This window comes from Notothenia rossii (genome assembly GCF_949606895.1).
Source record: "Notothenia rossii genome assembly, chromosome: 10".
Lineage (NCBI taxonomy): Eukaryota > Metazoa > Chordata > Actinopteri > Perciformes > Nototheniidae > Notothenia > Notothenia rossii.
The window spans coordinates 23,291,415-23,304,302 of record NC_136908.1 but is presented as its reverse complement, the minus strand read 5'-3'; the positions used below and the strand labels follow the sequence as shown (position 1 = coordinate 23,304,302).

The following is a 12,888-nucleotide window of genomic DNA, read 5'->3' as shown; positions in this document are numbered from 1 at the left end:
TCTCCCCGTTACCTGCAGAAGGAAGCCATGCACGCAACGCAGCCCCGCTCTCTTTATCTCCAGGTGACTTTCTGCCGCTTTCCTCCGTGGTGCAGTGCTGATCGTTTCACCACGGAGGAAAGCACTATAGTAATTGCAGTACCCATAAGGAGCTGTACAAATGACGCAGTTTTTGCGTGGCTGTGTTTATTTAGTTGAAAGCCCAGTGGCGATCTGCTCATCTCTCATCGAAATAATATGCTACAAAGGGGCGGACTGGCCATCTGTGTGTTGAACTTTCCTGTCGGCTCCCAGACCGTAGTCGAGGAGGGCAGAAGCAACAAGCTTCAGGTTCAATAACCCACTTTAGCTTAAATGACTGGAGAGAGGCGAGCTCTTCTTGGGAGGACGTTGCATTTATTTAGCTGTTCTTCTGTTTCACAAAATACATCACAGACCTCTGTTATTCTGCTTTCCCGTTTCACTTCCAGAAACATACACACGTTCCCTCACTGTCGCTCTACCATTCACAAACACACATGCACAAGCCGCACCCCTCTCTCTCTCTCTTAAAGGGACAGCGATCTCATCTCACTCTGCATGACCCTAATATCATAACTTGTGTGTTCTGGAGAATCACAGAACGGACAATCGTCCTTATCATTATGCCGTTTAAACCAATTATTTAAATGTGTTTGTTAAATTCGGCATCATCTAAGTTGCGCTGACAGGTCCACACACTGCTTCCCCGCAGCGAGGCTCCCCCGCCCTCCTGCTGATAACATTTTTTTTTTTAAATGGCACTTCATATCAAAAAGGTTGCCGACCCCCGCTCTATGGTGTGTGTGCTAATAGCAACAGCTAACAGCTAACGGTACTTCTGAACTGACAACATATCTGTCGTTTTTTAGCTGTGTTTTACTGTAAGAAACCAGCTCATTAAGTGGCCTGCTTTGAAAGAACACAAGCCACTTGGTTTGGTGGTTGGTTGGTGGATTACAAGTTAGAGAAACCACATTTTTGGTTTGGAAGGGTTTCTCCTCAAATTAAACAAATATATTTCCGTGCTCTTGTGGGACAGTTTTGGGCTGGTGTTGGAAAAGTTAACCTGGAGACCTGCCCTGTTGTCAGACACACATGGCAGAGATCTGCACTCTAGCTCTTCTAGTTTTTCAAGTGGATTTAATGTACAGTTTAATTTCATCTTTCCTTCAGTGTGACCCCTCACTAAAGGACAGTGTCAATTTATAACTGGCTTTCCTTTGAATAGTCTCACTTCCCCCTCTCGTCTTTCCTATTCCTCCAGACATACCACAGTTCCACTTTTCATCTGTGACTCAAATAACAAACATCACAACACAGTTTACAGGAAATTGTGAATCCGATCTCAGTACATCAACCTCGATCCAATGATTCCCTTCATCATGATGTCTTCAGTTTAGATATAGGATTGCTTTGACCAATATATATACAAATCAGCGACGTGCGGCCAGAGGCAGAGCCTCCCCTTTCATACTCCAATGTAACGGAAAAACAACTAAAGAAAAACTAAATAGTAATAATAAAATGTCTCCACTGATCTGTGTTGTAAATGTGCTTTATGTATGATTCCAATCGCTTTTTAAAGTCAAAATCAGCAAATTTGCCGAGCTCCGCTACAACTACGGGTAGTGATGAGAAGTGAGGCAGGGATGAGCTCTGCCTCTCGTAAACCCATAGTAATTTGCTGGAGCGCGGGCACTAATTTAACGCGGGCACTTATTTTGTGAGCCAGTTACTGTGGGGTGAGGTAAGGCACAGATGAGCTCTGCCTCACCTCAGAATGCGTCATCCCACAGAAAATGGCTGGAGCGCGGGCATTAAGCGCATGCCTGTTACCATCTCACTGTATGTCACCAGTGTAATGTTTGTAGATCCCTTTATTACATTTGTCCTCGCCATCCATAGTCTCTAAATAACTTTTTTCACGTATATATGATATTTAGGCTCGCTGGTCTCATCAATGAAAAAAGCACCAGGGGAGGTAGCCATAACCTCTGCCGCACTGAAGGGGGCGCACATGAGCCCACAGGTTCTTGTTGCTACTGTTATTCTACATAGAGACGGTAGACACGAACAACAAGCTAGACTTTTCAAATGACAGGAAGATAAGGAGGACTTTTACAAAAAAGTAATAGAGATTGTTGTCCAGAAGGATAGCATGGACTTCATCTTCAAGTCAAGGTAAGACCACAATTGTAATGAAAATAGGATCTTACTAAGAAAGAACAATCCAATATTTAGATGTTGGGTATCCTTTTGTTGAACGGTCTGTTTAAAATGAATCGAAGCATCAGACTAAAAAAGCTTTTGAAAATAGCCGAATATTTCGATTAAGGTCAAAATATAATATTTGTAAATCTGACTCTGAAAGAGTCAGTGCCTCACCAGCCATGAACCTCACCGCACGTCACTGATACAAATACAGAGAAAGTCAGTTAAAAACGTTATACTACTCCTTTTACTATAACCAACCTTTTTACCTTCTAATATATCGCCGTGGCACTTAATTCAACTTTCATGGTCTGCAAGGACAAGTACTATGAATACTTCTATACATATGAACATACAATAAACAGTAGATTAGACTTTCTTGTTGGATATTTTCAAAAATAATGCCCTGTTAAAAAAATATAGCCACACAGCATATATGACAACCGGGTATGCTGGTGTTAATGACTTCCCTTACGGTACAGAATATTTCAGTAGAATCTCTTATAAAAGACATAAAAACGTAACAAATGACCTTCTTTTTGTTTCTGCTATGTTTTGTCATAATCAATATGTGTCATTTGTGTTAACTCTAGAGGGGAGGTTATCATAATTGTATCGATCCAATTATGAATTAGTTAGCTGATCTAAACATATGTGAGAGATTTGATCTAAATCACAGACTGCTAACGACACTCCAACTGTAATTCCAGTGTGACTTAATAATAAAAACCACCAGTAATGCAGGAAACTTTGGGAGAGACTCAAACTCTAGCTACCTCCACTGTTGTGAGACTGCTTCCTGCCACTATGGCAGTACTGTGCTTTGACCCGCTGCTGTCATCCAGAGATTGGTCGTGCGATTGGGTCACCTGTCCCTCCCCATAGTCCGCCAGAGCTCTCCTGTACACCCCCGCCAGACTCTGCCTGAACCGCCCCCTCACTCCCAACCCAATGCAGAAGTACATCAGTGGGTTCACACAGCTGTTAAAGTAGCCGACGCCCTTCGCCACAGGGTGCCAGATTTTCACCACCACATTCTTACTGTCCACCATCTTCACCATCAGGAGGCAGTGGTATGGCGCCCAGCAGAGGAAGAAGGCAGCAACTAATGATGCCAATATGCGCAGGGGGCGGGACTTCCCTGTGAGGCGGGTTCGACGGATACCAATTGCGGCAAGGATGTAACAGATAAGGATGACCAGGAAAGGCATCATGAAGCCACAGAGGAAGCGGATTGAGTAGAGAATTGGTTTAGCAATGGTGTTCCCCTCCTTCACCTCCATAGAGCACTTGCTCAGGTTGTTCTTCCCCAGGTAGACTTTGCGGTGGACAAAGTATGGAGTGCTAAAGATAATCGCTGAGCACCAGATGCAGAAAGCCACCACCTTGGCGGCCCATATGGTGCGACGCCGCTTGGTGAGGACGGGATGCCAGACGCAGAGGGCTCGGTCCAGACTGATCACAGCCAACAAGAAGACGGAGCAGAACATGTTGGCGTACTTGAAGAAGCCGTTGAACTTGCAGATGAAGGTGCCGAATGGCCAGTGGTCGAAGAAGAGGTTCTTGGTGAGGGAGAAGATTCGCGTGATGCAGAAGATCAAGTCCGCTATCGCCAGATTCAACAGCCAAACGTTGGTTACATTTAGCTGAGGAGGAGGAAAAACAGAAGCAAAGCAATAATAAAAGTCAATAAAGAGGAAAACAGATGAACTGCTTGGATATTGCTTTGTATTATGCTCATACTCAAAGGTAGATAGACATGTTAAAAGTTAGTTTGTAATTCTTGTTTGCACTGAGCTGATCCTTAGCAGACACAACAAGAATAGGACAATCAGCTTCAGGAAAATATTTCATTTTTATACATTTGTAACTCGTAATACTCTTTGAATCCACCTTGAGCTTGAATCTAACCACCCAGATCACCATGGAGTTCCCTGGGATGCCAAGGAGGACAGTCAGAGCGTAGAGGACCATGGAGACGTTTTTCATGATGGCTTCAGCGTCCTTAATTGATGCCTGGTAATTCTTGGAAGGCTTAAGGAGTGGAAAGGAGGCATTGAGAGACATTGTGTGGCTGGAAAAAGAGAATACAACACAGTCAAAATATTAGAAACTCTTGAGGGAACTTGTGGACCATTTACATGCACAAAAACCTATGACACACTACAGGAAAGGGAAAACCCCAAAAAGCACAATAGGGCCCATTTAAGTTTTTGTATTTCACAAGCCTATGGCTAGTTAGCTAGCTAAACTGGTTACTGAAAATAAACCAATGTGTACTAGCCAATCACAGCACAGCTGGGCTGTATCATGCAGTACACTCTGGTATTACACTACACTAGTGGCGCATTTCCACTACAGTGCGGAGCGCGGTTTAAGCCGTGCCGTGCCCGTTTTTGGTTGTGTTTCCACTAGGCGTAGTTCCGGCTAGTTTTTCTGGCACTCCAAAATCGAGGTTCTTTCCGGGCCAACAACTGGGCTGAGTATGCTAAACTAGTGAGAGAATTGCTGGCAACTACAACAAAATGAACATATTTTACCGTGATTTAATTGTAATACACGTTTCAAAATGATGACGAAGTAACAAAATACTGATACCGGTTCGTAAAAACTATGAATTAATGCTTTGATAAGCCTGCAGAGAGACAGCAGTTGAAAAACCTTTTAAAATGCGTGTTTTCTGAATGGAGATTGGCTCAGTTAACGTGGTATATGCTCCGACTGTCCACACTCACAAGAACGGCCTACAGACATAAATAAACCAGCGACTGTATTCACCATGACATAGACAGTCTGTGATTTGTACTTGTTTAACTTTTGTCTTGTTTCTGAACAGATATGAGGAGCTGTGAGCTCTGAGGGCTAACAGCTAACGGCTGATGTTGGTTTTGTGTTTCGAATTGAAGATGACGTCACGGCTCCGCCTACACAGCGTTACTATAGTTACTGTCCCAGTTCCTAAACTGTAATGGAAACGCAGCATAAAGTGAGCCTGGCCTACCAAGGCCTAACTATACCGTACTAAGCCGTGCAAGGCCCTGTAGTGGAAATACGCCATAAACTGGATTGTATGCACAAATAGGATAATAGTTACCCAATTAAAAAAGGAAAATAAAAATGTTATGTTAGGGTTAGTGAAACAGGCAGGACCCAAATGCAGGTTGAACAGAGAAAAATACCTTTATTGCAAGGTGTAGGTGACAAAAAACCGAACACTACCCTGAGAACACAGTCTCAGACAAACGAGAAACCAACAATGACAGACAGCAAAAACAGAACTTAAATACACACAAGACTAATCAACGAAACAAGAGACAGGTGAGGAGGGAGGAGAAAACACAGGGGCACCAGGTGAAAACAATCAAGTAAACAGGTAGGAGGGAACAGGTAGGAGGGAACACACACACAGACAGGAAACCAAGGAAAGATTTAAACAAAACAAAATACAACGCAGACAGAAAACAAAAGACAGATCTAGACAAGAAAAAACACAACACAGACAGATCGTGACAGTTTATAGGCAATAAAATGACCATAACACGCTATGTTTCTGTGACGGATACAAATTGTGTTTCTTTAAGTATGAGCAGTGTAGTACGCACAACAGTTACTAACAAACCGAAACAAACTGGAACCAAAGGGGGTAAAAAGGGTTCGCTTTAGCCGCACTACACAGGGTCGGTGTGAACGCCGTCCTCCCGTTCCTGTCCAAAACACTTGAACGCGCTGTCTTTAAACAACTCTCCTGTTATCTCCATCAGAACAACCTTCTGGATCCGCACCAGTCTGGTTTCAAGGCAGGTCACTCAACAGAAACTGCCCTCCTTGCTGTCACTGAGAAACTGTACACGGCTAAAGCAGCCTCCCACTCCTCTGTCATCATCCTTTTGGACCTGTCTGCTGCATTCGGCACGGTGAATCATCAGATCCTCCTTCGCACTCTCCAAGAACTTGGAGTTTCAGGCTCTGCACTTTCCCTCCTCACCTCATACCTCAAAGACCGCACCTACAGGGTTACTTGGAGAGGGTCGGAGTCCGACCCTTGTCAATTAACTACAGGGGTCCCTCAGGGCTCTGTTCTTGGTCCCCTCCTCTTCTCCTTGTACACAAACTCGCTCGAATCAGTCATTAGCCCGCATGGGTTTTCATACCACTGCTACGCTGACGACACCCAATTAATTCTGTCCTTTCCCTGCTCAGAGACCCAGGTCTGATGTCTGCTCACCACCTCAAGCTACCTGCATGTGCCATCCGACCTCTGCAGCTCATCCAGAATGCAGCGGCTCGTTTGGTCTTCAACCTTCCTAAATTCTCCCACACCACGCCGCTCCTCCATTCTAGCAGTTACCGGAAGCCAGTGAAGGGAGCCTTCACTGGCTTCCGGTAACCGCTAGAATCCACTTCAAGACAATGGTACTTGCGTACCATGCTGCGAATGGATCTGGCCCTTCCTACATCCAGGACATGGTTAAACCGTACACCCCAGCACTTGCACTCCGCTCTGCATCAGCCAAACGGCTCGCTGCACCCGCACTGCGAGGGGGACCTAAGTTCCCATCAGCAAAAACACGTGGGTTTGCTATCCTGGCTCCAAAATTGTGGAATGAGCTCCCCATTGACACCAGGACAGCAGAAAGCTTACACTTCTTCCGGCGCAGACTGAAAACTCATCTCTTTCGACTCCACTTCGAGCGATATAACTATTAACAGAGCACTTATATACTATTAAAGGACTGGCTTATCTAAAGCCAGTTGAGTGGCACTTGAAATGTTTTAGCTCTATGAAACCTGATGTACTTATATGATTCTGTTTTCTTCAAGTTTGTACTTTGTTGGTCGAACGCACTTATTGTAAGTCGCTTTGGATAAAAGCGTCAGCTAAATGCAATGTAATAAAAGCTCAACCTTGACAAGACATAACTGCTTTTCCTTCCGGGAAAAGATTGTCCCACTCTTGATCTAACAATCAACATCGGCACCTCTATTGTTTCCCCGACTCAAACTGCAAGGAATCTAGGTGTGACCCTAGATAACAAACTGTCCTTCACTGCAAACATCGCTGCTACAACCCGCTGCTGTAGATACACGCTTTACAACATCAGGAGGATACGTCCCCAGCTGACCCAGAAAGCGGCGCAGGTTCTGGTCCAAAGTCTTGTCATCTCACGCCTAGACTACTGCAACTCCCTCCTGGATGGTCTACCTGCATGTGCCATCCGACATCTGCAGCTCATCCAGAATGCAGCGGCTCGTCTGGTCTTCAACCTTCCTAAATTCTCCCAAACCACGCCGCTCCTCCGCTCCTCCGCTCCCTTCACTTGCTTCCAGTAACTGCTAGAATCCACTTCAAAACACTGGTACTTGCGTACCATGCTGCGTGTCATGGATCTGGCCCTTCCTACATTCAGGACATGGTTAAACCGTACACCCCAGCACGTTCACTCCGCTCTGCATCAGCCAAACAGCTCACTGCACCCGCACTGCGAGGAGGATCCAAGTTCGTATCAGAAAAAACACGTGGGTTTGCTATCCTGGCTCCAAAATGGTGGAATGAGCTCCCCATTGACATCAGGACAGCAGAAAGCTTACACATCTTCCGGCGCAGACTGAAAACTCATCTCTATTGAATCCACTTGGAGCGATATAACTATTAACAAAGCACTTATATACTAATAAAGGACTGGCTTATCTAAAGTCAGTTGAGTAGCACTTGAAATGTTTTAGCTCTATGAAACCTGATGTACTTATATGATTCTGTTTTTTCAAGTTTGTATTTTGTTGGTCGAACACACTTATTGTAAGTCGCTTTGGATAAAAGCGTCAGCTAAACTCAATGTAATGTAATGTAATGTTGTTTTAGATTACTTCCTCATTTGCTTTCATGCTAAAAACTCCAAACAAGAAGAAGACGTGCAAGAAAAACATCTTTCAGTCAACTTGCAAGCATTTATTAAGCATTTATTTTCAGCTATAATTAAATTATCCGTGTCACATTAACAGCTAAAAGGGACAACTAAGAGACCTTTTACATAATTGTTGAATCTAAACAAGGGTGGCAATTAAAAATATCAGCAACAACTCTTGGCATGACATCAGAGTTTTGTGTCTGAATACTATCAGACTATAGCTTTGTATATATAGATTGTATCTAGGTAATGTTTTATCGTATTTAAATGTAGTGTAAAGTATTTGGCTCACGTTTAAACTGGACTTAAAAAGTCAATATGGACAAGAAGCCCTTTGTGTAGCTAGGATTAATTTTATTCTCAGTCTTAAATGTATTGACATTTAAGACTGGGCAAACTCTATCTGCTATAAGCAAGACATGTAGCGATAAAACAAAATCAACCTTTCATTATAAGGTTAAAAGACAAATATGCAACATTTATGCTTGTATCTAAGTTTGTCAAGACCATGCCCACAATTTTCACATCCATGAAAAAAATGCCAGCCTCGCTGAATAAAACAAATAAATCAAGTAACACTTAGAGATCATCAGGTTAAGAAGGCTCCATGGACTGTTTTGGGGGGAAATAAAAGTGTTTACCAGTTAAGTATCAAACATCCATGACCTAGAAATTGTCGGTTCACACTGTCTGTTGCCGCACATTGGGAATGCAACAGATCATATGACACACAGTGACATCTGACATGAAGACATCAAATGGTTGTTGATATAAATAGCAAGATACCACAGTAACATTTGGTGAGAAATCAAAGATGGCAGAGAAGGCCAACCAGATATTTGGTTCAATGAGGCTGAGGACAAGCAGATAACATTTCATATATTAAAAGTATCCTTACCAATGCGAGAAAATGCAATTGAGCTTCAAAATAAAACTAAAACAATCCACTTGAGAAGTTAAGTGTGTTTCTGTAGATTACAGAAGGAAACGGCTGCCCTCAAAGGGAAACAAGAAAAGTGCAGCAACTATAGAACTTCCTTTAAGCTTAGAAGAGCGCATGTAAAGAACAGAATGACTTTGACTTCTTGGGGAAACAGATAAAAAAACTAAAAGTGGAACGAGATTGAGGAAGTTTCCTTAGGATTTGATAGATTTCAACATAATAACAGATTCAGGCAACAATAGTGGAGTTTTAAACCAATAGTAGCGCTATGGAGCATCTTTTTAAGGTTACGACCAATTTTCACCAATGGTTTCACATTAGTATACAGGTGGATGTAAATCATTAAAAATGGGAGCAATGCTCAAGCAAACACAGTGAAGAAGAAGAACTGTAGCTATGGTTGTCAACAATACAGCTTTTTAAATCTTTAATGATTATGTTTTATTTTTCAAAAACATGTACGGTGAATTTAAATTCAATTCAGTCAATTACTATTTTAGGCTATTTAATATTAATATATTCTATCTTTCTTACAGGAGTTTTATTTACGTTATGGTTATCAGTTTGAATTGGAAATATTTCTTGTGCTTATCTGATAAAACTGCTGCACAACATTTTTTGAATTTCTTTTGAATTTATATTTTTATTCTACTAATTCATCCAAAAAAGAAAAAGTATAATTCATACACATAAAGATAAACAAAATGAGTAGAAGCGGGTGGGCGAAGCATAGCTTATGGAAGTAGCCCTCCCGTGAATCATCCTAATACAACATTGGCATTATTGTGTCAAAAACGAATAGAAATTAAGTACAAAGTACTTGAGTACTTGAGTACAAAGAAATAAAGAAAACTGGAGAAAAAATTAATAAAAGTTAGGCCAAGAAAATAATAAATGCATATATATATAAGAAAACTAGACATAGGGTCATTTTCTGCACATGTCAATTGTCATGAAGATAATTGTCACAAAGATTCTCTCTAGGGCTCTGGACTAGACTAGAGTGCTTACGGAGAGCACCGGAACGCCGCTCCAGCTCTTCAAATATTGCACTACCCATAAGGAGCCGTACACATGCCGCAGTGTTTGCGTGGTTGTGTCTTTAGTTGTAAACACAGTGGTGATCTGTTGTTATTAGCATCTGGTTAGCTAGCTATGCTAACGAATTTAAAGAGCTTTTCTACAACCAGGTGGAAGAGAGCTCTCTCCTGAGAGGCTCACATAACCTCAGCTCAGTGAGGTTAAGGCACACCTTGATATGATCATTGTAGTTATTAATGAGACATTAGAGACTAAATGAAAAACAGGTATAAAATACTATATGACAGTAACAAAAAAGTTGTTAAAAATAACAAGAATAGAGTTTAAAAGGGGAGTGATTTGTAAAATATCCAAAAAGAAAAATCTGCTTACAGTTCTGTTTCAAATGGGTGTTGAAAGATGTACCCATAGATCTCCTCATGTTGCTCTCATTGTGCACCAGATTGATGCTTTTAACTTCAATATTTCCCAAAAAAATCTTCCCGGGGGAGCATGCCCCCACATTTGCACACATCTTGTGTCCATATCTTTCTGTTGTGGTGGTCATGCCACACCGTGCACATGCATGCATGCGCGAGTCATGGTAAGATATCTGGATTAAGAGGTTGCTTTTTCTTTGCACAGCATGAAAGAAAGGCAAAATGAATTGGCTGTGATTTTAGTTTTTTTAAGCAGAGGTTGAGTTCAATAATTTGTACGGGCCTCGGAGGATGTTGTAAAAATTGAAAGGAAAAAGGTTCCCCACCCCTGCTGTAAATAATAATAAAAAACCTTGAGTTATAACTTAACATCTCTGTCTCCTATTGATCTGAGTATATTATAAAGAATAGCAGTTAATTGAAGCATTATAGCACAGGCCCTTGTCAGATGGTATATTACGCTGCTTTTTTCCTGCTTCGAATAGTTCTCTCTTTTTTCACCATACCTGTGTTTGCATCACTGATTTTAGCTCTATGAAACCTGATTACTTATATGATTCTGTTTTCTTCAAGTTTGTATCTTGTTGCTCGAACACACTTATTGTAAGTCGCTTTGGATAAAAGCATCAGCTAAATGCAATGTAATGTAATAGGTCCAAGGTGTTGATAATGTCAGTAATATAAATCAGAAACGGGTTTGGACCTAAAATTGATCCTTGAGGGACTCCACATGTTATAGGAAGCTTGTTTGATTTCACCTCATCTATATCCACATATTGTAGCCTATTTATCAGATAACTCTTAACCCGTTATTTTTGCTTTACCCCATAATGTTCTAATTTGTGTAGCAGTATGGTTCACAGTATCAAAAGTATTTCTAAGGTATTGAATATGCCAGCTGTAATCGTTTTTTTCTCAATGTTGTCGAGGAAAAAACGAGGCCTAGCCATACCGTACTAAGCCGAGCGAGGCCCTGCAGTGGAAATGCGCCATAAGTGGGATCCGGTCAGATTATAGGTTTGGTTCTTTCTCCCGGTACCACAAAGGGAAGAGTTGTTCAGACTGATCCCAATGTATCTACAACCTGAAATAACTTTAAACACTAATCAATGTGGGTGAAAATATTTAATACAGAGCAATTTTACTTGCCTCAATTTTTTTCTCTTGAATATGAAATTAGGTGAATCGTTCTTCAGAATTAGCTTTTATGCTGAAGTCTGTTTTATTCTGTTTCTTAATTTCAGCTAATTGAACACTGATAAGAACATTGAGTAGTCTTTTGATAAGTAAATAAAAAATAGGACATCCACCGTTTATACATAATCACTAAGAACTAAGGTCCCTCAGGAAAGTCTGCAGATCTGCGGATTTACAAAAAGAAAAGCTTGCATCAAATCCCTGTGCAATTGACAATTTGACAGTCCTGAGTCTCAAAGTCCTTAAGTTTGTGATTGTGGAGATGGGGATTGGGGCTAAGCAACCATTTGTTGGTTTAGCCGTGTTAAGGCATTTTACCCTATCAACAACAATAAGCAGAAGTGAAAGTTTCAATGAACTAGACTGAGTCACTGTGGTTAGTGTTGGAACTAGATTGTTGAAATGTAGAAATGTGATAATTTCAAATGATACAGAATTGTGTCAACTCAGAAAAAGGTTGTAAAACAGTGCTTTGGGAACATTCAGAGGAAGAACAACAAAATACCACAGAAGACAAACCCTTATAAGCCCACTGATGCTAATTAAAAGCAGCAAGAGTCAATCCTCCGTCTCAAACAACCACAAACCTCCAATTGCATCAGTCCAGCCCATCATATGTAACCGTGGTGGGAACTAATCTGATGAAACATTACAACATCTACACCACTCCACTGCTATGGTTAAAAGAAGAAAAAATATATGTATATGTGTCAAATAATTCTCTGAGAGGATGACCAAATGAGATTTTCTTATCTCCAGATACACTTTGCCAAACAGCTAAACACGACACGGTAGGGGTATAAAGGTTCACAGAATTCACGGTTTGGTACGTACCTCGGTTTGGGGGTCACGGTTCGGTACGGATTTGGTACTGTACAACAAGAAAAAGTAAAAAAAAGTCCCAAATGCATAATTTCAGGTTTGTTGTTGTTATTTATTTTTGAACAGAAGTGCAAGTTTCAGTATACAAATAAGGAACTCTAACATTTTGAATAATAACTGTATTACACAGTGAAAAATAAACCACAAACAGTACCACACACACTCAGATGGCCATATGATCTATAATGGCTGATTTCATCAAGCTGTAAGACTAAAAAGAATGTCTTGAAAATATTACAAAATAAATAATAAGAAAGTGTTTCAAGGG

At 41.2% G+C, this 12,888-nt stretch overlaps 1 protein-coding gene across 3 annotated transcripts; it reads right to left on the bottom strand.

The window, feature by feature from the left end:
• Nucleotides 1-376: 376 nt before the first annotated feature.
• On the bottom strand, nt 377-12,844 carry LOC307021057 (fMet-Leu-Phe receptor-like). Of its 3 annotated transcripts, none has more exons than XM_079652823.1 (3): nt 12,573-12,844; nt 4,126-4,306; nt 377-3,878 (listed from the first exon to the last, which is right to left on the bottom strand). In XM_079652823.1, exons 1-3 carry the CDS (start codon nt 12,647-12,649, stop codon nt 2,994-2,996), a joined length of 1,143 nt encoding a protein of 380 aa, XP_079508949.1. In that variant the 5' UTR covers nt 12,650-12,844; the 3' UTR covers nt 377-2,993. The 3 variants fall into 3 exon arrangements, with proteins under 3 accessions (XP_079508949.1, XP_079508950.1, XP_079508951.1); XM_079652824.1 differs by lacking the exon at nt 12,573-12,844 and adding an exon at nt 9,037-9,155; XM_079652825.1 differs by lacking the exon at nt 12,573-12,844 and adding an exon at nt 5,412-5,770.
• Nucleotides 12,845-12,888: the final 44 nt, after the last annotated feature.

Coding starts and splice junctions, on each gene's coding strand:
- LOC307021057 (XM_079652823.1), bottom strand. CDS start 12,649: ATGCATTTGGGACTTTTTTTTACTTTTTCTTGTTGTACAGTACCAAAT. Junction 4,307..12,572: donor ACCGTGACCCCCAAACCGAG/GTACGTACCAAA, acceptor CTCTTTTTCCAG/CCACACAATGTCTCTCAATG. Junction 3,879..4,125: donor TGGTTAGATTCAAGCTCAAG/GTGGATTCAAAG, acceptor CCTCCTCCTCAG/CTAAATGTAACCAACGTTTG.